Raw genomic sequence first — 26597 nt, forward strand, 5'->3', positions numbered from 1 at the left:
TCTAATTCCTACTTCACAAAAAGGAAAATTGAGAAGGGGAATTTATGGATTCTAGGAAGAGATTCCATTAGTGGAATATAAGTTATAGGGCTAATTTAAACAAAGCATAAAATAAAAATCATCGCATTCCTAAGTAACTACTCACACATATTTCATTTCCATGGGTAAGTAGAAGGAATCAAAATAAGTCAGAAGACAGCAATTTAAATAAGATTTATTTTTTTTAAAGGTGGTTATTTTTATTTTTTGCAATGCCACGGTTATAGGAGTGTATAAACAGGTAACACATCTCCTTTTCCTTAACCATGCTTTTTTTCTTAACCTTCTGCACAAAGGTAAAAGTTTTTGTTAATCTCATAGTTAATGGTATAAAACAGAGATTGGCAAACTTTTCCTCCAACAGGCCAGGTAGTAAATATTTTAGGTTTTACAGACCACATTATTTTTTCTTTTATAACTCTTTAAAAATGTAAAAATCGGCCAGGCACGGTGGCTCACACCTGTAATCCCAGCACTTTGGGAGGCCAAGGCGGGTGGATCACGAGGTCAGGAGATCGAGACCATCCTGGCTAACACAGTGAAACCCCGTCTCTACTACAAATACAAAAAAATTAGCCGGGTGTGGTGGTGGGCGCCTGTAGTCCCAGCTATTTGGGAGGCTGAGGCAGGAGAATGGCGTGAACCCGGGAGGCAGAGCTTGCAGTGAGCTGAGATTGCGCCACTGCACTCCAGCCTGGGCGACAGAGCAAGACTCTGTCTCAAAAAAAAAAAAAAAAAAAAAAAAAACAGTAAAAATCATTTTTAGTTTGCACCATACAAAAACAGACTGGGCCAAATTCGGCCCGTGGGCAGTAGTTTGCCAACCCCTGGTATAAACTATCTACTTTGTCTTGTCAGAGAAATTGCCGTCCTTAGCTTCTAGACAATCTGCTGCCTGAAGTGGAGAAGGGCCTTGTTTACAATTTAATGTGGTTTGTGACAGAAGTAGAAATGGAGAGCTTCTGCTCACTTTTGATTCTCCCAGTTTTTCCATTCACTCATTCATTCAATAAATTTGTTGAGCACCTACTATGTACACTCTTAAATATCTTGGTGTTAGCAGAGATTTCCAGTGTTTCTTCCTTAAAAGGGTGATTTCTCCAGTTTCTCTAAACCAGGAATTATAATTTCTTAATACTCATGTTTTAGGGAAAAATCAGGATTAAAATATCTACCAGCACTCAAGAGGATACATGATTATACAGAATGAATCTAGCCAACAATGATATCCTTGCACCCAATAGTGACACAGCCTAGATGAGGGAAAACATGTAACTATCTCTATTTTAAAAGGTACCTCTTTTCCTCCCATAGGCTGAAACTTAAAAAAAAAAAAAAAATCAGATCTAGAACACCCGCCAAATAATTTCTTCCCATTTTCCTAGTTCTGCTGCCATGTTAACATAAAATATGGATCCAGGTAGGGCTCTTCATTAGCTTTCTATTTCAGCCATAAAACAATACTACACTTAACAGCTGAATACTGCCTCCAAAGCAATGTGCATGCCCACATTTTATCTCAGGGAGGATTGATTATGTTTCTGCTCCTTCAGGATGAAAACTGTTAGCTTTATGAATCCTCCTGCTATTTATCCAAGGTGAGGGAAGACTTTTTAAAGTGGCCAAAAGGAGCACAGGACTTCAGTATTAAAATATAAAGGTGGCCCCCATTCCAGATCTTTGGTACAGTTATCAACTATAATAATCTGATTGCCCACCCCACCAAAACATAGCACATTTTGTAATTAGAAGTGATTGTGATTTTCCTTTTGACCATGTAAACAATAGGGGAAATGCCTTGGAAAACTATTTTGCAATGCACTCTCATTTCTCTTAAATACACAACCAGTTCTCCCTTTGATAATAAGTTCATGGAGGGGAAGAATAGAGTAGGCCAAGGTTATCGCTTTCGCTCCCCTCTCTGTGTCCTTTTCTTTTCCTTTTCCTTGCGCTCCTGCTTGGCTAGTTTGTCTCTCTCCCTCTGCAGCTTGTCCTGTTCCTTCTTCCTTTGGGACTCATCCCGAAGTGAGTCTCGCTCCAGTTTTCGGGCATTAAGGACATCTTCCACATTGGTGTTTCGGAACAGAACTACAGGTGAGTTAAGGGATTAGGGTACAGATCACACAGATCACATCTGCTGTCTTTCTTCATTATACTTATCCTCTCTCCACCTGCTGAGTCCTGAATGGTCTTTACCTAGTCCTAGTCTTTTAAAAAAAAACCCTTACGTTTATCCTTGGTCTAACAGAGAAATCCTAAAGTTATATTACAAAAGTTTTGAAATGTCCTTTGGAATAAAACTGTTACTCAGATTTATCTAAACATGAATTTTAAAATATTTTATCAAAGAAACAAAAATTAAGAAAACAAAATATTTCATTGAAATGAAATTTCATTCTAGAATAAGTACTTTTATCATTCAATGGCAGAATATTAGAGAATCAAGGCTAGTTTTGGTGAACAGAGTAGTAATGTAACTGGCTAAATGTTTATGTACTTGGCACTGTTAAAATGCCTGAAAAGAGTTAAATAAGATGTTTAACCTTATTAAACTTTATCAATTTGCTTTTGTTCCTAGACTACTAAAGTTGAAGTGAAAACCACGTTCTAATAACCATAAACACTGGATTTATGAGATATAGAAAATGAGTTTAGGCTGGGCGCAGTGGCTCACACCTGTAATCCCAGCACTTTGGGAGGCTGAGGCAGGTAGATCATGAGGTCAGGAGATCGAGACCATCCTGGCTAACAGGTCTCTACTAAAAACACAAACAATTAGCCAGGCATGGTGGCACACATCTGTAGTCCCAGCTACTCGGGAGGCTAAGGCAGAATCGCTTGAACCTGAGAGGCAGAGGTTGCAGTGAGCCGAGATCACGCCACTGCACTCCAACCTGGTGACACAGTGAGACTCCATCTCAAAAAAAAAGAAAATGAGTTTAACAACAGTCATCAACTATAATAATCTGATTGCCCACACCACCAAAACATGGCACATTTTGTAACTAGAAGTGATTGGGATTTTCCTTTTGACCATGTAAACAATAGGGGAAATGCCAAAAACTTTACCCTTTATTTCTTAAAACTTTAAAAACAAAACCTGTTAATACTAGATAAGGTTTTCTCCTGAGTAGCTAGGAGTACAGATGTGTACCACAAAGCCTGGCTAATTTTTAATATATATATTTTTTTCCTTGTAGAGACAGGGTCTCACTATGCTGCCAGGCTGGTCTTGAACTCCTGGACTCAAGTGATCCTCCCACCTCAGCCTCCCAAAGTGCTGGGATTATAAGTGTGAGCCCTTGTGCCCAGCCATCAGCACAAATGTTTCAATATGTCCATATTTTTAGCTTAAAGTGTTTGGTGTTTGTGGGCCGGGTACGGTGGCTCACGCCTGTAATCCCGGTACTTTGGGAGGCTGAGGCGGGCAGATCACAAGGTCAAGGAGATGAAGAACATCCTGGCTAACATGGCGAAACCTCGTCTCTACTAAAAATACAAAAATTAGCCAGTCATGGTGGCGCGCACCTGTAGTCCCAGCTACTCAGGAGGCTGAGGCAGGAGAATCACTTTAACCCAGGAAGCGGAGGCTGCAGTGAGCCGAGATCACACCACTGCACTCCAGCCTGGGCAACAGAGCGAGACTCTGTCTCAAAAAACAGAAAAAAAAAGTGTTTGGTGTTTGTATTATCTGACAAATCATAAGGTTTTTGAGGAAAAAGAGAAAATTTCAACATTATTTTATTATTTTTTGAGACACAGTTTCACTCCCATATCCCAGGCCAGAGTGCAGTGGCAAGATCTTGGCTCACTGCAGCCTTGACTTCCTGGGCTCAGGTGATTCTCCCAACTCAGCCTCAGGCACGTGCCACCACACCTGGCTAATGTTTTGTATTTTTTTTTTTAGTAGAGACAGGGTTTCACCATGTTGCCCAGGCTGGTCTCGAACTCCTGGGCTCAAACAATCTACCCGTCTCGGCTTCCTAAAGTGCCAGGACTACAGGTATAAGCCATCATGCCTGACCTCAATATTATTTTAATTTTCTCCATAATGCTGGGCAACTCAGAGCTATATTCCTATATACAGGAAGTACAGATTTTTATTTTCCCTTAGAAATCCTTCCTCCAAACTAATCCCTTTACAGTACTTGTTAAAGTGTTTTCTCTGGGGAAAGTTCTTGCTAAACTGACTATCTAGGACTGTCCTAGGAATGGGGCTTCCAATGCTAGCATGACATACGTTCCTGAAGGTAAAAGGGAGCTGCCAGCAATGACTGCAAAATAAAAACTGATCTCAAGAGGACTCTATGGAGAAACACATGGGGAGGGACCCAGAAGGATACGTTTGTCAGAACCAATGTTCATTGTGGTAGCACCTGAATCATCCTTCTCATCTGCTTCAGTAAGTGATGTTAAGGAAAGTCAGATGGAAAACAACAGTTGGCACATCCCAACCTAACATTAGAAAACATTCAATAGACTGGTAAGTAGGAAAAGCACACTGAATGGAGGGAGCACATTCTCAGGGATATGGCGATAAACCCAGGAGATTCATCTTTGGAAACCTCAACTTAGGAAAGATGGATGTATCTTCCATAAGGTCCTTTTCTTGGAGGCTGAAAAGAAACTTAAGTGGTCTGGGTGGATTGCCACATTACCTGGAAGCCAGATGACCTCTAAACAGTGGTTCTCAAAGTGTGGTTCACAAAACCCCCAGGAATGTATTAGAAATACACATTCTTGGGACCTATGCCAAACCTACTAAATTGTGGGTGAAACCCAGCAATCTGTGTTTTAACAAGTCCTCCAGGAGAACTACTGCTTTAAAATTTCTTTTCTAGCTCAAGATGAGAAATTATGTCACCAGAACCATAGATCTGCCAACCCTGGCAAGAAAACTCATAAGAAAAACTCAGAAGAGAGGCCGGGCATGGTGGCTCACGCTTGTAACCCCAGCACTTTGGGAGGGCGAGGCAGGCAGATCATGAGGTCAGGAGATTGAGACCAGCCTGGCTAACATGGTGAAACCCTGTCTCTACTAAAAATACGAAAAATTAGCTGTGTGTGGTGGCACGCGCCTATAGTCCCAGCTACTCTGGAGGCTGAGGCAGGAGAATAGCTTGAACCCGGGAGGTAGAGGTTGCAATGAGCCAAGATTGTGCCACTGCACTCCAGCCTAGGTGACAGAGTGAGACTCCATCTCAAAAAAGATTAAAAAAATAATAATAAAAACAAATAAATAAATAAAAAGAGAGAAACTGGCTCCAAAGAGCCCAATAATTCTTTCCTAAACTAGTGATTACACAGCTGACATTTCTGGTATGATGTCCGCTGCATAATATGCCACATACTTCAAGTAGGCTCAGTAAGCAAAGCATTTCCTAAATAAGTATGAAATTCACAGGGAACTAAACCTGCCCCTACTGGCAACACTTTCTTTTTGCACAGTTCCCAAATTCCAGATTTATTCTGGTATTACTTTAGGGGTTCAGCCTTACTTTTAACTACCTGGTCACATAAGAAAGAAAAGAGTCAAACTGCTCTAAATTTAGAGAATCTTTCACCCAAAAATACCCAGGTTCTAGTCCTGGTTTTGCCACTAATCTTCTGAATGCCTCTGATCACCCGTTCATCTGTTGGTGTCTCAGTTCCCTTAATGACTGGGAAAGAACATAAAGATGGATTATACTACACTGTATAAAAAAGTATTATATGAATATAAAGAATTACAGCTATATTGTATTTTCTGAAAGCACAATATAAATGAACTATTAAGACATTATTTGTTTTACACCATAGTTTTCTGGAATATACTGATTGTGTGTTGAAAAATATAAGTCCAGGCCGGGCGCGGTGGCTCAAGCCTGTAATCCCAGCACTTTGGGAGGCCGAGACGGGCGGATCACGAGGTCAGGAGATCGAGACCATCCTGGCTAACACAATGAAACCCCGTCTCCACTAAAAATACAAAAAAAATTAGCCAGGCGTGGTGGCGGCACCTGTAGTCCCAGCTACTCGGGAGGCTGAGGCAGGAGAATGGCGGGAACCCGGGAGGCGGAGCTTGCAGTGAGCCGAGATCGCGCCACTGCACTCCAGCCTGGGCGACAGAGCGAGACTCCGCCTCAAAAAAAAAAAAAAAAAAAAGAAAAAAAAGAAAAATATAAGTCCAGTATCAACTAATCGAGTATCACTCCACATACCCATAAAGGGCTATAGATTACTGCCATTTTAGAGGGGAAAATTAAGCTACAGAGGAGGATTAGCAACTTGCCAAAGGTCACTGTAAACCCACAAATATGTCTGGCTTGAGCTTTAGGGAATGGTACCGAGACTCCAGAAAGGATATTCCTCTTCATCTGTCACATCAGCATACTGGGCCAGGAGGGCAGCTTTTCTCTGCTTCTCCTCTTCTGACACCATCCTTGGCTTTACCACAATTTGTGCCTGCTTCTCAATTAGGGTGGCAATGGCCTGTACTTCATCTGGGAGGTGGTGGAAGGAAGGAAGAACAAGGATGTATGAGAGAGAACAAGCTCACTGAACCACTAGTCCACACAGGCAGCACTTGTACTAAAGACATTGGTATCTGCTGCCTCCTTAGAGCCCGGCAGTTCAAAGGACATGGCTCAGGGCCATTGAGAAAGGAAAGGAAAGGCCATGCAGGCCAAGCTTTGTATCCATCTTCAATCAGAGCAGCCCTGATTTTACTTGTTTTATATACTGAAATTCTGCTGCCTTTAAAAAAAAAAAAAAAAAAGGTTGAAAAGCACTGCATTAGAACCACAGAAAACTAAGCCTCTAAACACTCAACTTCCTCCCCCTGGCATCTCAAAAACCTAAGCAGGAATCTAAAATCAACTTAAGCTGGTCCCATTTATGTTTCTGATTATGCCAGGTAGAATTCTTAGATTAAGAATATTTTGGCATACCATAAAATAAAATCAACTAGTAAGTTCTCCATTCTCAAGAAAAGGAAGCAATGGTGTAAAATAGTAGTTCTCACATTTGGCTGCACATTAGAATCACCTATAGGAGGCCTGGCGCGGTGGCTCAAGCCTGTAATCCCAGCACTTTGGGAGGCCGAGACGGGCGAATCACGAGGTCAGGAGATCGAGACCATCCTGGCTAGCACAGTGAAACCCCGTCTCTACTAAAAAATACAAAAAACTAGCTGGGCGAGGTGGCGGCGCCTGTAGTCCCAGCTACTCGGGAGGCTGAGGCAGGAGAATGGCAGGAACCTGGGAGGCGGAGCTTGCAGTGAGCTGAGATCCGGCCACTGCACTCCAGCCTGGGCAACAGAGCGAGACTCCGTCTCAAAAAAAAAAAAAAAAAAAAGAATCACAGAATCACCTATAGGAGCTTTTAAAAAATACAAATGCCTGGGCCCTAACCCAGGTACATTAAGTGATTCTAATATACAGCCCAAACTGAGAACCAACAGTGTACAGAGTTCAGAATCTTTCCAAATTTGGCTTTTATGTTTTGAGTTTTCTGTAGCTAACCTACCATCCTAGCGGTGAGTATATTCGCCCGTTTCTTTTCCATTTTAAAGGATAAAGTGTTTAGCTGAATAAAGCCAAATACCAACCATAATTTGTGTTATGAAATGACAACATGAGGCAGGGCGCAGTAGCTCACGCCTGTAATCTCAGCACTTTGGGAGGCTGAGGTGGGCGGATCACACGAGGTCAGGAGTTCAAGACCAGCCTGGTCAACATGGTGAAACCCCCATCTCTACTAAAAACACAAAATTTAGCCAGGCATGGTGGCATGCGCCTGTAGTCCCAGGTACTCACGAGGCTGAGGCATGAGAATCGCTTGAACCTGGGAGGCAGCAGTTACAGTGAACCGAGATTACACCATTGCACTCCAGCCTGGGTGACACAGCAAGACTCTGCCTCAAAAAAAGAGACAACATGAAAAAAGTAGGAAGTGGTAAAAATATAGTTGACTCTATACCTGCAATGCAAATCTACAAGAAGCAGTGGAAAGAAGATGAAAAACAAAAAGTGAAAAAATACAATGAAGATAACTGTGGTCAGTTGAAATGGAAAAATACAAAAAAGAAAAGGAAGCCAGTGTTCAGTAAAGAGTTAACACAGGCTGCTGGGTGTTTGCCAGTGTGCACTATCTTTGGGAAAATGAGCATCCAAGGGGAAAATGAAAATATCTCTCCCTAACAGCTATACAGTCAAGGCTGCCGGAAAATGCTCTGGAGGTTAAACATAGAAACTCTGACTCTACCTTCTTTTTTCACTTTGGTGACAACATTCTGAGTTTCTGACCATCGTTCCACAATCTCCTTGCAGATATTAAGGAGGGAATCTTCTTCCTAGTTGGAAAAGCAGACCAATTAATTTCCTGAAGGAGCCCTCAAAAACAATAACAACCTCAAAAAAGCCTATGAAGAAAGCACAGCTCTCCTTGCTGTGAAATTATGAAAGAGTCTGGGAGCCACAATAGAGTATGTTTCTTTTCTGAGGCTCTGGACACAGAATTAATCCTGCTTGTGTGTCCCAGAACCCACACCTCCTACATCAAGAACAGCCACTCCATCCTGATAAGCTCCAAGGGAAGATTCATACCAACTCAGGGCAGCCTTCCTTATTCTCTGTTAAAATATTTTATTTATTTTATTTTTAATTGACAAATAATAACTGTATATATTACATATATATGTAGGGTACCCTGTGATGTCTCAATATATGTTCACATTGTAGAATAATTAAATCAAGCTAACTAACAGATCTATTACCTCACATATTTCTCATTTTTTGGGTGATGAAAACATTTAAGGCTGGGTGCAGTGGCTCACACCTGTAATCCCAGCACTTTGGGAGACTGAGGAGGGTGGATCACTTGAAGCTGGGAGTTTGAGACCAGCCTGGCCAACGTGGTGAAACCCCGTCTCTAGTAAAAATACAAAAATTAGCCGGGTGTGGTGGCACATGCCTGTAATCACAATACTCAGGAGGCTGAGGCACAAGAATAACTTGAACCCAGGAGGCAGAGGTTGTAGTGAGCCGAGATCGTGCCACTGCACTCCAGCCTGGGAGACAGAGTGAAACTCCATCTCAAAAAAAAAGAAAGAAAACATTTGAAATGTACTCTTTTAGTAATTTTGAAGTATACAATGCATTATTTTTTATTTATTATTATTACTTTTTAGAGACAGGGTCTCACTCTGTTACCCAGGTTGGAGTGCAGTGGTGCAATCACAGCTCACTGTAACCTCAAACTCCTGGGCTCAAGCAATCCTCCTGCCTCAGCCTCTCAAGTAGCTAGGACTGCAAGCATGTGCTACCACACCTGGCTAATTGAGTGTTTGTTTGTTGTTTTTTTTAAGAGATGGGGTCTCACTATCTTACCCAGACTGGTCTCCAACTCCTGACCTCAAGCAATCCTCCCATCTTGGCCCCCCAAAGTGTTGGGATTACAGGCCTGAGCCACCATATCCAGTCGATTATTACTTATTATACTCACCATTCTATGTAACAGATCACTATATTCCTTCTGTCTAACTGCAATTTTGTACCCTTTGATCAACAATCTTCCCTTTTCCCATCCACCTCCAATTCTTTTGGAGCAAAAACCTGTTCCCTAAGTCAAAACTCCTCTGTGAAATATTCCTTGGCTGATGTATACAATTCAGAACCTTCCCTAAGGTTATCAACTTTCATGCTAGATCATATCCATTAGCTTGCTGACATATAATAAAGAGGAGATACATGAGGAAATGGTCTCTTGTCCAGCCTTCCCGCTGTCCATTTTAGAGAAGCATACATATTCTGTGTACCAACCAATCTCCCTCCTCAGCATGGTATAACAAAAATCTTGTCTTTAGTGTTAGAGATACTTAAGTTCAGATCCTGGATCTGTGAGGAAGTTTCTTAACTTTGTGATCTTCACATTCTCCCAGGATTTTACTGAGGATAAATGAAAATGTATATATATGCCTACCCTACTTGTCAAAGAGCAGGCATCTAATAAACACGAGCATTTCCCTCCATCTTCATTACGGCTGCATTCCCCACCTTCACGTTCTGCCTCTCAGGGCAAGCTGTCAGCGTTCACATTTATTAAGCACCTACCATGTGCCAGGCACTGTTCTAAAAGCTTTACATGAGAACTCTAAATTCTTAAAATAATGCCATTAAGTTTTACTCTCAATTTACAGAAGAAGAAACCAAAGCACAGAGGTTAATTACCTTGCCCAAGGTCTTACAAGTAATAATGGATTAAACACAATTTGAACCCCAGCAGTTTGGCTTAGAGCCCATGCTCTTTTTTTTTTTTTTTTTTTTTTTTTTTTTTTTTTTTGGGAGACGGAGTCTCACTCTGTTGCCCAGGCTGGAGCGCAGTGGCGCAATCTCGGTTCAATGCAAGCTCTGCCTCCCAAGTTCATGCCATTATCCTGCCTCAGCCTTCTGAACTGGGACTACAGGTGCCCACCACCATGCCCGGCTAATTTTTTGTATTTTCAGTACAGACGGGGTTTCACCATGTTAGCCAGGATGGTCTTGATCTCCTGACCTTGTGATCCGCCCACCTTGGCCTCCCAAAGTGCTGGGATTACAGGTGTGAGCCACCGCGCCTGGCCGAGCCCATGTTTTTAACCATTATATATACCATCTCCCAAAGAAAAGTGGAGAGTCAGAACACAGAATTATTATGTATATCCTTATTTTGTACCCAACAAAGGATTTCTTCCTCTGCCCTGCATCCTTTTAGCATATATGCTAGACACACAGAACTTACTTGGTCCAGAGTTTCAATAGTTCATGGGTTTTCCCCAAACCCCACCAGCAAGAAAAGCAAAGGAAGAGAAAAAGAAAAAAGGATGAGAAACTGGTACAGCTCTTTTAAAATCCCCCACCAAAAGAAAAAGAATGGCAGGAAAAGGAGCAGCAGAGAGGCAAAAGAGAACAAGAACTCTTAGAGGACAAAGTGGTTTATTTCCTCAGTCTCCTCATCCAAATCAAAGTAGTTCAATCATCCATTCCTTCATTTATTTACACAGAAGGTGTCTGCTATGTTCATAGCACTAAGAGGAAAGTTTATCCTACTTACAATACTCCTTTTTCCCTAGCACTTATCACTTTGTAACATACTATATAATTTACTAGTAATGCTTTTCCGTGCTAGAATGTAACCACATGAGGGCAGGACTTTCTATCTGTTTTATTCCTTGAAGTGCCCCAAGCACTTAGGGCAGTGCCTGGCATACAGTAATCCATCAATAAAAATTTGATAAATCAATCAATCAACCAATACAAGTACTGTTGAAGAGAAGGACGATAGAAAGCTTTTGTTTACTGTTTATTTGCTCCTAACTATATGCCACTGTTCTTGAATTTTACCTCAGATTATTGCTAACAAACTTCTTAATTCCTCATATTAAATCCTAGCCCAAGTCAAGCACAGAGGCTCACATCTGTAATCCCAGCACTTTGGGAGGCCAAGGCAGGAGGATCTCTTGAGTCCAGGAGCATAAGACCACCCTGGGTAACATGGCAAAACCCTGTCTCTACAAAAAAAAAAATTTTTTTTTTAATTAGCCAGGCATGGCTGGGCATGGTGGCTCACGCCTATAGTCCCAGAACTTTGGAAGACTGAGGTGGGTGGATCACTCAGGAGTTTGAGACCAGCCTGGTCAACATGGTGAAACCCCATTTCTACTAAAAATACAAAAATTAGCCAGGCATGGTGGCGTATGCCTGTAATCCCAGCTACTCGGGAGGCTGAGAATCACTTGAACCCAGGAGGAGAAGTTACAGTGAGCCGAGATCTTGCCACTGCACTCCAGCCTGGGTGACAGAGTGAGACTCTGTCTCAAAAAATAAAACATAAAACATAAAAAAAAAGTGAGCCAGGCATGATATGTGATGGCAGGTGCCAGTAGTCCTAGCAACTTGGGAGGCTGACGGGGGGGGGAGGATTGCTTGAGTCCAGTCATTCAAGGGTACAGTGAGTTATAATCACATTACTATAACAGAGCGAGATTCTGTCTCTTAAAAAAGAAAAAAAGGAAAACTAATGTTTACCTTTATCAACAGAAACAGCTCCAAATGATGATGGACTGATCAAGAAGCTGGTACCAAGAAGTATCAAAGTCATTTCAACAGCTTCATGGAGTGTTTAGAAACTTCCCAGCCGTAAATAAAAACTAACTTAAATTGCTTGCCTCCTACTCTTTCCCCCTGTAATCTGTAATGTTGTGGTCCAAAAAAAGAATTGATTCCACTGTCTTGTATTTCCAGTGAACTTCCGAGCTGCCTCACAAGCTGTGTTAAAGTTTTCCCATTTATAAGCCAATCTTGCCAGAAGAGGCTCTGGAACTCAAATGGGTTACTGCCAGAAGAATCTGGGACAGCTGCACTAGTGTTATGTTTCAACCATGTACCCAATCTATGAACTGCTTCCACCAAATATGAGTGATTTTTTCCTAGCACTTGTTTCCGCTTTCATGAAACACTTTTGGATTTGAAAATGTTTTCTGCCTTCTACCCTTTAAAAAAAAATGAGGTATGTATATGTATATTTATATCTATATATATTTATAGTAATTATTTTTTTTTTTTTTTTTTTTTTTTTTGAGACGGAGTCTCGCTCTGTCACCCAGGCTGGAGTGCAGTGGCCGGATCTCAGTTCACTGCAAGCTCCGCCTCCCGGGTTCACGCCATTCTCCGGCCTCAGCCTCCCGAGTAGCTGGGACTACAGGCGCCCGCCACCTCGCCCGGCTAGTTTTTTTTTGTATTTCTTAATAGAGACGGGGTTTCACCGTGTTAGCCAGGATGGTCTCGATCTCCTGACCTCGTGATCCGCCCGTCTCGGCCTCCCAAAGTGCTGGGATTACAGGCTTGAGCCACCGCGCCCGGCCTGTTTTTTGTTTTTTTTTTTTTTTTTTTTTTTTGTTTTTTTTTTTTTTTTGAGACGGAGTCTCGCTGTGTCGCCCAGGGTGGAGTGCAGTGGCCGGATCTCAGCTCACTGCAAGCTCCGCCTCCCGGGTTTTTACGCCATTCTCCTGCCTCAGCCTCCCGAGTAGCCGGGACTACAGGCGCCCACCACCTCGCCCGGCTAGTTTTTTTTTTTGTATTTTTTAGTAGAGACGGGGTTTCACCGTGTTAGCCAGGATGGTCTCGAACTCCTGACCTCGTGATCTGCCCGTCTCGGCCTCCCAAAGTGCTGGGATTACAGGCTTGAGCCACCGCGCCCGGCCCTATTTTCTTAGAGAAAAAAAAATTGACAAGGTCTTACTCTGTCACCCAAGCTGGAGTGCAGTGGCACAATCACAGCTCACTGCAGCCACAACCGCCTAGGTTCAAGTGATCCTCCCACTTCAGACTCCTGAGTAGCTGGGACTACAGGTATGCACCACCATACCCGGCTAATTTTTTAAATTTTTTTGTAGAGACAGGGTCTTGCTATGTTGCCCAGTCTGGTCTGGAAATCTTGGCCTCAAGCAATCCACCTGCCTCAGCCTCCCAAAGTGGTGAGATTACAAGCATGAGCCACTGTGCCCATCTCATAGTACATTTTGATTCTCTTTATTACTAGCCTCTCAAAATTCATTTTGAGAATAACAAAGAATCCATTTTCCTAACCTGTTCATTGTAATAAATGCCAGAGGATAAAGCCTTTGATGGACAGACAGGTGGCTCTCACAGTAGCAGTCAGGTATCCAGGATCTCCTCTAATCCATGAATGCAGAGGCAACTCTAGCTTCTACAGCATTTAGTGATGATTCAAGTAAATTTTATTTTTAAGCTTGTATTTAAAAGGAAACAATTTGTTAGACAGCCACAGGTAGCACCTGCAACCAATTTAATCTGTAATAACCAGTCTAATAAGTGTGTATGTTGGAGGTGTGGGAAGTGAAGATGAAGGCAGCAGAAATGATAGGTTGAAAAAGTGGACATCTGGGTAACTTACTATGTAAACATAGCTTAAAGTACACATTTCTGAATACCTTGCTTCTAATAGGCTAACGACTGAGTTTGTCTCTCTTCGTTAAAGCTCTGATCTCTCTCATACCCTCCTTCCCACCACCAATGATTACTGTAAATACCGTAATGGATCAAGCACGACGTTTGCTTCAGTTCTGCGTGGGCATGAAAAGACTTCTACCACCAGCTTACCTTTTACGGACTCCTACATCCAAATAAGAATCAAAAGGGCACTTCCTGCAGGCTTTTGTCATGGGACGGCCCTGGGAACTGCCTTGTAATAGGCACAGACCTGCCAAGAGCATTTTAATACCCCCAGTGAACACTGTAAACGGATGGAAATGGAATTGGTCGTCAGATATTTATGATAACATTCCCATTATGACATCTCAATGCCTTCGGAAGAACCCTCCTGGGCTCACTCACAAGCATCGGAGAGGGCCTTGTCCCCAAGAATATGAGAAAGCCCTTCCTTCCTCTCTGTGTACCTGCAGCTTTCAGGCTTCCCACACCTGGTTGGGGAGCAACCTCCTTCCCCCGCCGCCCAGATAGCAGAGGAGTATACCTCTCCCAGGTGAGACCACTGAGCCTCTGGGATACCCGGTAGGGGACGGTGGGTGCAAAGTACTGACAGGTCCTCAGATGCTGGCCAGAGGCTGTAGGAATGTGTCCAGGCTACTCACCAGGAAAGCAGAGAGGATCCCCTGAAGAGCGTCCAGCTTCTCTTCTTCCTCCTCCTCCCGCAGGACACCCAAGATGTAGGCTCGGTAAACGGCTCGGTCCACTCCCAGTGCCTCCAACCGTCCGTCCAGCCAGGAGCCAAACCCGCCGCCTCCGCCTCCGCCATCGCCTTCGCCAGGGGCTACCGCGGCCACTTCGCTGGGCGCCGCCATCTTGGGGCCAGGGTCCTGCCAGCCCCTGGGGCGCCTACCGCACTGCCTGACGGGCCGCGCCGCAGGTCCACGGCGCATGCCTGAAGAGGGAGCCCAGGGCCGTATGTGCAGAGAGCGCATCCCAGGCAGCCGGTGCCGGTTGGCTTGAGAATTTTGTGCTTTCTGGATGAAGCGAGTCTTCGCATACTTGCGGTCGCGTGATCTCACAAGATCCTTGGCGTGTGAGTATTCTTAACAGACTCATTCTACAGTTCGGGAAGTTGAGAGAGGTTCAGTAATTTGGCCAAAGTCACGCGGCTAATAACTACCCAGGACTGGAGCTCAGCGTGGATTCCAGCGCTTCCTCCATCCGACCGAGCTGCCTTCCCCGCGCACTCAGGGGATGCTAGCCGCCCACTCCCACACAGTTGTCTAGCAGGAACCTCCTGACCGCCCGGAATACCCTCGTCGCTACCGACGGCTACCACCTTCACCCCTACAAGCCCTTTACCGTCAAAGTAAAGGTTGCAGAAAACCTTCCCTCGTTCCATGGTAGGCATTCAGTAAATAAACAGTCAACCTCAAGTCATTTCTTCCACTCACTCATTGATTCAACGCATGCACGGGACTATTCTTTGGGAGCCTACCCCACCCTCTGCCAGGCACTGTGCCAAGAGCTTTTCATGCATTATCTCTTGTAATCCTCCCTACAGCCCTGTGGGGAGATGCTTTTATTGTCCACATTTTAAAGATAACGAGACAGGCCGGGCGCCGTGGCTCAAGCCTGTAATCCCGGCAGTTTGGGAGGCCGAGGCGGGTGGATCACCTGAGGTCAGGAGTTCGAGACCAGCCTAGCCAACATGGTGAAACCCCGTCTCTAGTAAAAATACAAAAATAAGGCCGGGCGCCGTGCCTCACTCCCGTAATACCGGCACTTTGGAAGGCCGAGGTGGGCGGCTCTCCCGAGGTCGGGACTTCCAGACCAGCCTGACCAAAATGGAGAAACCCCCTTCTCTACTAAAAATACAAAATTAGCCAGGTGTGGCGGCACATGCCTGTAATCCCAACCTGGGAGGCTGAGGCGGGAGAATCGCTTGAACCCAGGAGGCGGAGGTTGTGGCGAGCCGAGATCGTGTCATTGGACTCCAGCCTGGGCAACAAGAGCGAAACTCCATCTCAAAAAGAAAGAAAGAAAGAAAGAAAGCCAGGTGTGGTGGCGCGGGCCTGTAATCCCAGCTACTCAGAATCGCTTGAACCTGGAAGGCGGAGGTTGCAGTGAGCCAAGATCGCGCCACTGCACTCCAGCCTGAGCGACAGTGAGACTCTATCTCAACAAAACAAAACAGAACACTAAAGATAAGGAGACAGATATGGAGAGAGTCACACAACTAGAGGGCGCCTAATCAGTGGCAAGAACTCTTCTTTGGCAGAGGTATGAGAGCCTCAGCTGACGGCAAAACACCTGGCTCTGGGCTGGCATGAATTACCCAAGAATTTGTTTGGCTTTACCTGAAGTACAGAGGAAGCTGGCAAGGTCCTGGCTAACTCCTTCCTCAAATATGTACTGGGTACCTTCAGTATGGCATTGTTGCTGGCACTGAAAACACAAAAATGAATGTCACAAAATGTATGTCCTCAAGGGACATACGTCAATCTTCAATCTAGTAGGAACAGACATGTTTAAACAAATGATGACAATATAATGATAGTTTTAATGGAGCTTTATCTAGCGGAGGTTGCAGTAGGATGCCTAGAAGATTGAGTTAACTTTGCCTGTTGGAGTGGAGTTGGAAACTGGTAGGGAGAGGGTCGTAGGAAATCCAGGAAGGCTTCCCAATGGAGATGATGCTTGAACTTTCTTGAAGAATGGTAGGAGTTCTTTACGCAAAGGGAGTGGAGGGAAAACGGGGGCAGATCCAGATGCAGGGGAACAAAGGCTTGCTCAGGGGCCTCCAGAGAGTCATGTATGGCTTGAGCTACAGGGTTCAAATAGAAGATATTCAGAGGATAACAACAAAAAGAGAAGGAAAGGAGTTTGTATACTTTGCAGAGGTCCTCTTATTGCAGAGGTCTACCCTTAGTGGCTTTGGGATTATGTAAATGAATGGACACTAAATGAATGGCACAGATACAAATGTAGAAATACAGCAGAGTGTGAATTTTAATCGTGTGGTTTCTGTGTGCTCTCTGAGTTAGACAGAATGTGACACTAATGGAGTCAGAGGCCAGAGTCAGCCTACAAAGGCTTGCCTCTTTTTCAAGTCCTCAGGTATTCTTTCTAATCTAGTAGCTGTCTTGCATGTGGGGTTTGTCAGTTCACAGACCTGGGTGCCGTCGTGTCTCAAGGATCATAGTTGGTCAGTGCAGAGCCCCCAAACCAGAAAAACCTCACAAAATTTTTTTTTTAGAAATACAGCCTTACAAGAAGTTTCAAAAATGGTACATAGAGTCCTGCACACCTTCACCCAGTTTCCCCCAATAGTAACATCAAACATAAAGACGATATAATAGTAAATTAGGAAATTGATACAGGTATAATACAATAAGGTGTTTTTGGTTTTTGTTTTGAGGCGGAGTCTCACTGTTGTCGCCCAGACCGGAATGCAGTGGTATGATCTCGGCTCACTACAACCTCTGTTCCTGGGTCAAACAATTCTCCTGCCTCAGCCTCCCGTGTAGCTGGGATAACAAGCACGCAGTACAACACCCGGCTAATTTTTTTCCTATTTTTAGTAGGATGGGGTTTTGCCATGTTGGCCAGGCTAGTCTCGAACTGCTGACCTCAGGTGATGCACCCACTTCGGCATCCCAAAGTGCTGGGATTACAGGCATGAGCCACCACACCCAGCAATAATGCAATAAGGTTTTTTGAAAGCATCAACAGGCTTCTCAAAAACTGAATGAAGGTACTCCAGACCCTAAATTTTAAGAATATCCTCAATGGCTATTTTACTACAAAAGTAACAATAGCTCATGCTTTAAAAAATATTATATAAGGCTGAGTGCGGTGGCTCATAATACCAGCACTTTGGGAGGCCAAGAAGGGTAGATCAGCTGAGGTCAGGAGTTCGAGACCAGCCTGGCCAACTGGTGAAACCCTGTCTCTACTAAAAAAATACAAAAAAATTAGCCGGGTGTTGTGGTGGGTGCATGTAATCCCAGTTACTTGGGAGGCTGAGGCAGGAGAATTGCTTGAACCTGGGAGGTGGAGGTTGCAGTGAGCCGAGATCACGCCATTGTACTCCAGCCTGGGCAACAAGGACAAAACTCTGTCTCAAAAAAAAAAGAAAAAATTATATAAATGGACAAGTGACAAATGGAAAGCTTACAAAAAATAAAATACGCAAATTAAGATTGCAGTGAAATACCACATCTGCTTTTCAGATCAAAAAAGTCTGATAATATGCTGTATTGAACTGTGTTTGGGTAAAGACGTTGGAAAATGTTGGAGCAGAAAGTAAATGGATCTGGTCTTGTTGGAGGACTGTTTGTTTGAAAAGACCCAGCATTTCTGCTTCTGGGAATTTGTTCGTAAGTTATTTATTTATTTTTATCTTTACTTGTAGTAAAATATAAAATTTGCCATCTTAACCATTTTTAAGTATACAGTTTAACAGTGTTAAGTATTATTTTTAAATTTTTTGGTTTAAACCGGACGTGGTAGCTCATGTCTGTAATCCCAGCACTTAGGGAGGCCAAGGCAGGTGGATCACCTGAGGTCAGGAGTTCAAGACCAGTCTAGCCAATATGGCAAAACTCCGTCTCTACTAAAAATATAAACATTAGCCAGGTGTAGTAAGGCATGCCTATAGTCCCAACTACTCGGCTCCTTGAGAGGCTGAGGCAGGAGGATCGCTTGAATCCGGGAGACAGAGGTTGCAGTGAGTTGAGATAATGCCACTGCATTCCAGCCTGGGCAACAGAGTGAGACCCTGCCTCAAAAAAAGAAAAAAAATTTGATTTAATATTTTGTATAATGGCCAGGCACGCTGGCTTACACCTGTAATCTCAGCACTTTGGGAGGCTGACAAGGGAGGATTTCTTGAGGCCAGGAGTTCAAGACTAACCTGGGCAACATAATGAGACCCCAGCTCTACCAAAAAAAAAAAAAAAAAAAATGTGGTGGTGCATGTCTTTTGTCCTGCCTACTCAGGAGGCTGAGGCAAGAGGATCACTTGAGCCCAGGAGCTCAAAGTTACAGTGAGCTATGATGATGCCACTGCATTCTAGCCTGAACAACAAAACAAAACCCTGTCTTTAAAAAATAAAACTGTACATTTGTGTAGAATAACATATTTCTAAGGATATTTGTTGCAGTGAAGCTTTCTGTAGTAAAATAATAGTCTACATTTTATGTATATGAGACTGGTTCAAAAAGTCTGGTAGCCACACAAAGAAGTATTGTGCAGCTGTAAAAAAAAATGAACAAAGAGGCCGGGTGCAATGGCTCGTGCCTGTGGTCCCAGCACTTTGGGAGGCTGAAGCAGGTGGATCACCTGAGGTCAAGAGTTCGAGACCAGCCTGACCAATTAAAAATACAAAAATTAGCTGGGCATGGTGGCAAACGCCTGTAATCCCAGCTACTTGGGAGGCTGAGGCAGGAGAATTGCTTGAATCCGGGAGGCAGAGGTTGCAGTGAGACGAGATCATGCCATTGCTCTCCAGCCTGGGATACAGAGCAAGACTCTGTCTCAAAAAAAAAAAAAAAAAAAAGAAAAAGAAAAAAAAAGCTCTTTATGCACTGACATGTGTCAAAGTTCAAGATACATTGTTTAAAAAGTACAGATCAACAATGTGTAATGTTTGCCACCATCACTATTTAAAAAGAAGGTAGAGTAGGGTAGAGTAATACATGTACATATGTGTCCTTGTATGTGCATAGAATATCTCTGGAAAGATACACCAGGGATGTGTGAGGATGGTTGTCACTGAGGAGGAGAACTCAAGGAGATTGGTTTTGAGCTGTTATATTTATTTACTTAGTATCTTTTTTTAAAGAAAGCAAATTTGAAGCCCTCTCTCCAACCTCATTTTCTTCCCTCTCTCCTCACATGTAACTACTATTCCTGAATTTGGTGTTTATCTTCTTCTTGAATTTTTTAAACATAGTACACGTTACTACATATATAATACATATCACAACATATGGATGTATCCATAATATATCACATTGGTGTGCATGCTGTACTTTTCATTCTGCAATGTGCTTTTTCACTCAAGGTTGTTTAAAATATTTACCCACGTTGGGCCAGGCGCAGTTGTAATCCCAGCACTTTGGGAGGCCGAGGCGGGCAGATCAACTGAGGTCAAGAGTTCGAGACCAGCCTCACCAATATGGTGAAACCCCATCTCTACTAAAACTACAAAAATTAACTGGGCGTGGTTGTGCACACCTGTAATCCCAGCTACTCAGGAGGCTGAGGCAGGAGAATAGCTTGAACCTGAGAGGCGGAGGTTGCAGTGAGCCAAGACTGCGCCACTGCACTCCAGCCTAAGTGATAGAGCAAGACCCTGTCTCAAAAAAAAAAAAAAAAAAAAAAAAAAAAGTGAGATATATATATATATATATATATATGGCGGGGCACGGTGGCTCACGCCTGTAACCCTAGCACTTTGGGAGGCCAAGTAGGCGGATCACCTGCGGTCAGGAGTTGGTGACAAGCCTGACCAACATGGAGAAACCCCATCTCTACTAAAAATGCAAAATTAGCCAGGTGTGGTGGCACATGCCTGTAATCCCAGCTACTTGGGAGGCTGAGAGAGGAGAATCGCTTGAACCCGGGAGGTGGAGGTTGCAGTGAACTGAGATCACGCCATTGCCCTCCAGCCTGGGCAACAAGAGCTAAACTCTGTCTCAAAAAAATAATAATAATAATAATTATATATATATATAAAATATGTGTGTGTGTGTATATATATAATATATATTATATATATTTACACATGTTGATACATGTAGCTTCTATCCATCCACTTAAACCACTGTATAGTATTCTGTTGCTTTAATATGCCCCAGCTGATCCATTCCTCTGCTGATGGATGGTGAGGTTAGTTCTTAGTTTTCCAGTCAGTGCATCAGTTCCCATTTCTTAGGTGGTCCCCTTGGGACCACCATGTGAAAGTTCCTCTAGATCAGTGAGCATCAGACATTTTTGCCACATACTCTTAGCAGTAAAAATATTTTCAGCATGTACCCCTAATGCACTAATATGTAGTTATTTATGAATTATTTATGTGAACTGCTATATCAAATTAGTATGTCCATCATAAAACATACAAAAAGAGAACTACAAAAAGGAGAGAACTGTTAAAAAACAAAGCAGGCCGGGCATGATGGCTCACACCTGTAATCCCAACACTTTGGGAGGCCAAGGTGGGTGGATCACTTGAGGTCAGGGGTTCAAGACCAGCCTGGCCAACCTGGTGAAACCGGGTCTCTACTAAAAATACAAAAATTAGCCGGGCACGGTGGTCGGCATCTGTAATCCCAGCTACTCGGGAGTCTGGGGCAAAAGAATCACTTGAACCTGGGAGGCGGAGGTTGCAGTGAGCCAAGATCGAGCCACTGCACTCCGGGCCTGAGCCACAGAGCAATACTCCATCTAAAAAAAAAAAAAAAAAGTAGATAATATAAATATTTATTGTTTGTGGTACACCAAAAATCCTTAGTAAAAATAATGTAGTTGAAGATGTTTCATTACTACCCCCACTTCTTTATTTATTGCTATTTTTAATTGTGGTAAAATATATAATTTGGCATTTTAATCTTTTTTTTTTTTTTTGGTAGAGACAGGATTTCACCATGTTGACCAGGCTGATCTCGAACTCCTGGCCTCAAGCAATCCGTCCACCTCAGCCCCCCAAAGTGCTGGAATTACAGGCATAAGAGACTGCACCCGGCCCCATCTTAACATCCAACTATGTAGCAATCTGTCCACCTCGGCCTCCAAAAGTGCTGGGATTACAGGCATAAGGGACTGCACCCAGCCCCATCTTAACCATTTTTAAGTTTACCATTTAGTAGTGTTAAGAATTCATTACTTTTTTTTTTTTTTTATTGAGATGGAGTTTTGCTCTTATTGCCCAGGCTGGAGTGCAATAGTATGATCTTGGCTCACTGCAACCTCTGCCGGCCGGGTTCAAGCGATTCTCCTGCCTCAGCCTCCTGAGTCTGGGATTACAGGCATGCACCACCACGCCTGGCTAATTTTGTATTTTTAGTAGAGACGGGGTTTCTCCATGTTTGTCAGGCTGCTCTTGAACTCCCGATCTCAGGTGATTCAACTGCCTCAGCTTCCCAAAGTGCTGGGATTACAGGCCTGAGCCACCATGCCCGGCTGTATTCATTATTTTAAAATTTTTGGTTTAACAATGTGTATTACAGCTATTTAAGTTCTCTTCATTTCAATTCTTGGTTCTCATGACTGTCTTGACTGCAGTCTTGACCCCTATGATGGACTCATAGGGGTTTATTTTAGTACTCTGTCTACTTTCATGAATATTTTTTATGCTCCATTTGTCTAAAATCTGCATCATTTTCCTTAATAAAACTAGTCATTTTAAAACCCCATCTACCAAGGCTTTTATTGAAATTGGACTCATTTCTATCTTCCCTGATTTTTTTTTTTTAAATTTTCGTGAGTACCTAGTAGGTGTATATATTTCTGAGATACATGAGATGCTTTGCTACGGAAACTTCCCTGATGTGTATCAGTTGTTCTTTCTAAACTAATCAGAAGGCATTGCATTTTTTTCTTTTCCTTTCTTTTTTTTTTTAGTTGGAATTTCGCTCTTGTTGCCCGGCTAGAGTGCAATGACACGATCTCGGCTCACTGCAACCTCCACCTCCTGGGTTCAAGTGATTCTCCTGCTTCAGCCTCCCAAGTATCTGGGATTACAGGCATATGCCACCACGCCTGGCTAATTTTGTATTTTTAATAAAGATGGGGTTTCTCCATGTTGGTCAGGCTGGTCTCAAACTCCTGACCTCAGATGATCCACCCACCTGGGCCTCCCAAAGTGCTGGAATTACAGGCGGGAGCCACCATGCCCAGCCTATTTTCTTTTCTTTTAAGAAAGGGTCTTGCCCTGTTACCCAGGCTGGAGTGCAGTGGCATGATCATAGATCACTGCAGCATTGAACTCCTGGGCTCAAGCCATCCTCCCACCTCAGCCTTCTTAGTAGCCAGGACTATATCTGCATGCCACCATGCCCTGCTAGTTTTTGTGGAGTTTTTTTGTTTGTTTGTTTGTTTTTCCTGAGACAGAGTCTCACTCTGTCACCCAGGCTGCAGTGCAGTGGCGTGATCTCGCCTCACTGCAGCTTCTGCCTCCCAGGTTCAAGCGATTCTCCCTGCCTCAGCCTCTCAAGTAGCTAAGATTACAGGTGCCCGCCACCACGCCCAGCTGATTTTTTTTTTTTTTTTTTTTGAGACAGAGTCTTGCTCTTGTTACCCAGGCTGGAGTGCAATGGCACGATCTCGGCTCACTGCAACCTCCACCTCCTAGGTTCAAGCAATTCTCCTGCCTCAGCCTCCGAAGTAGCTGGGATTAAAGATGTGTGCCACCACGTTGGGCTAATTTTTGTGTTTTCAGTAGAGACAGTGTTTCACCATGTTGGCCAGGCTGGTCTGGAACTCCTGACCTCATGATCTGCCCGCCTCAACCTCCCAAAGTGTTGGGATTACAGGTGTGAGCTACCACGCCCGGCCTGATTTTTGTATTTTTAGTGGAGATGGGGTTTCACCATGTTGGCTAGCCTGGTCTTGAACTCCTGACCTCAGGTGATCCACCCGCTTCAGCCTCCCAAAGTACTGGGATTATAGGTATGAGCCACTGTGTCCAGCGTGCCAGCTAGTTTTTTTAGATTTTTTTTTTTTTTTTTAAGAGAGAGTCTCCCTATATTTCCCAGGCTGGTCTCGAACTCCTGGCCTCAGGAGATCCTCCCACTTTGGACTCCCAAAATGCTGGGATTACAGGTATGAGCCGCCATACCCAGCATTTTTTTTTTCTTTTTTAGATGGAATCTCGCTCTATCACCCAGGTTGGAGCACAGTGGCACAATTTTGGCTCACTGCAACCTCTGAATCCCAGCTTCAAGGGATTCTCCTGCCTCAGCCTCCCGAGTAGCTGGGACTACAGGAGTGTGCCACCACGTCCGGCTAAGTTTTTGTATTTTTAGTAGAGATGGGGTTTCACAGTGTTGGCCAGAATGGTCTCGATCTTCTGACCTCATGATCCGCCCATCTTGGCCTCCCAAAGTCCTAGGATTACAGGCATGAGCCACCACACCTAGCCACCTTTTTAAAATATATATATACAGAGATAGGGTCTCATTCTTTCACCCAAGCTGGAATGCAGTGGCACAATCATAGCTCACGGCAGCCCAAAGTCCTGGGCTCAAGGGATCCTCCCATCTTAGCCTTGCAAGTAGGTGGGACTACAGGCGCCCACCACCGGATCTGGCCAATTTTTTTTTTTTTTTTTTTTTTTTTGAGGCAGGATCTTACTCTGTTGCCCAGACTGGAGTGCAGTGGGGCGATCTCAGCTCACTGCAGCATCAACCTCCTGGGCTCAAGCAATTCTTCCACCTCAGCCCATTTTTTTTTTAAGTGTTTTATAGAGACAGAGTGTCACTCTGTTGTTGCCCAGGCTGGTCTCAAACTGCTGGCCTCAAGTGATCCACCTGCCTCAGCCTCCCAAAGTGCTGGGATTGCAGGTATGAGCCACCTTTTCCTGCCCAAAACCCACTGAGACACTTGTTTGGAAGATTTTTAAATGGTTTAGAAACTTCTTTTTTTTTTATTTTTTTTTTTTGAGACGGAGTCTCGCTCTGTCGCCCAGGCTGGAGTACAGTGGCCAGATCTCAGCTCACTGCAAGCTCCGCCTCCCGGGTTCACGCCATTCTCCTGCCTCAGCCTCCGGAATAGCTGGGACTACAGGCGCCCGCCACCTCGCCCGGCTAGTTTTTTGTATTTTTTTAGTAGAGACGGGGTTTCACCGTGTTAGCCAGGATGGTCTCGATCTCCTGACCTCGTGATCCACCCGTCTCGGCCTCCCAAAGTGCTGGGATTACAGGCTTGAGCCACCGCGCCCGGCCATAGAAACTTCTGTTTTATAGATTTTTTTTTTTCTTTTTATGGAGACAGAGTCTCACTCTGTCGCATAGACTAGGGTGCATTGACACAATCTCAGCTTACTGCCAAGTGATTCTCGTGCCTCAGCCTTCTGAGTAGTTGGGATTACAGGCACGCACCACTGCCCCCAGCTAATAATTGTATTTTTAATAGAGATGGGGTTTCGCCATGTTGGCCAGGCTGGTCTTAAACTCCTGGCCTCAAGTGATCCACTGGCTCTGGCCTCCAGAAGTGCTGGGATTACAGGTGTGAGTCACCGTGCCCAGCCTAGATTTTTTAAATGTGAGAATCAGATGTTTTGTTTTATTTATTTGTTTGTTTGTTTATTTTTTGTGTGTGACAGAGTCTTGCTCTGTCACCCAGGCTGTGGCGCAGTGGCATGATCTCGGCTCACTGCAAGCTCCGCCTCCCGGGTTCACACCATTCTCCTGCCTCAGCCTCCCGAGTAGCTGAGACTACAAGTGCCCACCACCATGCCTGGCTAACTTTTTGTATTTTTAGTAGAGACAGGGTTTCACCGTGTTAGCCAGGATGGTCTTGATCTCCTGACCTCGTGATCCACCCACCTCGGCGTCCCAAAGTGCTGGAATTACAGGCATAAACCACCACGCCTGGCCCGTTTTGTTTTATTTTTAAAGATGGATCACATACCGTTATTAGAAACAAAGTCATTAAAGATCAAAACATTTCCAAACATGTGTCTTCAAAACATGCTTTTTATGGCATGAGCTTCTCTTGATTAGTGGTGATTTTTTTCACCCCTTGGCCAGCTGACTCCCTCTCAACACTAGATTCTCATCAAACCATAGGAGTTTGTACCTGTAATACTCATTTGTATGTGAAGCACTAGGATTATTTGTAACTGTAATCTTGCTCCTTCACAAGAATCTGGTTAAGCCCCTTGTCCACTTTGGAGAATTAGGAAAAATTAATCCAGATAGCATAATCTGTAAATCCACTTATCTGGACATACATAAACTTTATAGAGACTAGGTGTGGTGGCTTTCACCTGTAATCCCAACAGTTTGGGAGGCCAAGGCAGGAGGATTGATTGAGGCCAGGAGTTCAAGACCAGCCTGGGCAACAGAGCAAAACTATTAGTAAATAAATAAAATAATGATAATAATAAAAACTGTGTAGAACACTGAAAAACAAACATAGTACAGGACACTGAAAGAAAACACATACAACCCCTCCAAATACGAAGCTCCTGACCCCTTACCCAGTTACCTTACCTGTCTTACATAACCCAGGATGTCTAACAGAGGCCCAATGTTAATCCAATTACTAAATATTAATAAAGCTTGCTTGTTTTTCTTCTTTTAGATAATATAATACACTTAAATTCTAATGTGTTTTTTCAGCACCTCTATCATTGATTCTTTTATTTTTTTATTTTTTTTTTTTTTTAATTTTTTTTTTTTTTTTATTTTTTGAGATGGAGTCTTGCTCTGTCACCCAGGCTGGAGTGCAGTAGTGCAATCTCAGCTCACTGCAACCTCCGCCTCCCAGATTCAAGCAATTCTCCTGCCTCAGCCTCCCGGGTAGTTAGGATTACAGGTGCCCACCACCATGCCCAGCTAGTTTTTGTATTTTTAGTTGAG

General features: G+C 43.8%; 2 protein-coding genes across 2 annotated transcripts in view; both read right to left on the minus strand.

Annotated features, from left to right (window-relative positions):
• FAM171A2 (family with sequence similarity 171 member A2) overlaps positions 1–26597 on the minus strand; it is a 410010-nt gene that overhangs the window by 310184 nt on the left and 73229 nt on the right. The gene's annotated exons all lie outside the window — the stretch shown is intronic.
• Positions 198–15510, minus strand: CCDC43 (coiled-coil domain containing 43). Its single transcript, XM_050763151.1, has 5 exons — positions 14669–15510; positions 8284–8371; positions 6386–6521; positions 4383–4441; positions 198–2127 (listed from the first exon to the last, which is right to left on the minus strand). Exons 1-5 carry the CDS (start codon positions 14996–14998, stop codon positions 1940–1942), a joined length of 801 nt encoding a protein of 266 aa, XP_050619108.1. The 5' UTR covers positions 14999–15510; the 3' UTR covers positions 198–1939.

This window comes from Macaca thibetana, chromosome 16 (genome assembly GCF_024542745.1).
Source record: "Macaca thibetana thibetana isolate TM-01 chromosome 16, ASM2454274v1, whole genome shotgun sequence".
NCBI classification, from domain to species: Eukaryota; Metazoa; Chordata; class Mammalia; order Primates; family Cercopithecidae; genus Macaca; species Macaca thibetana.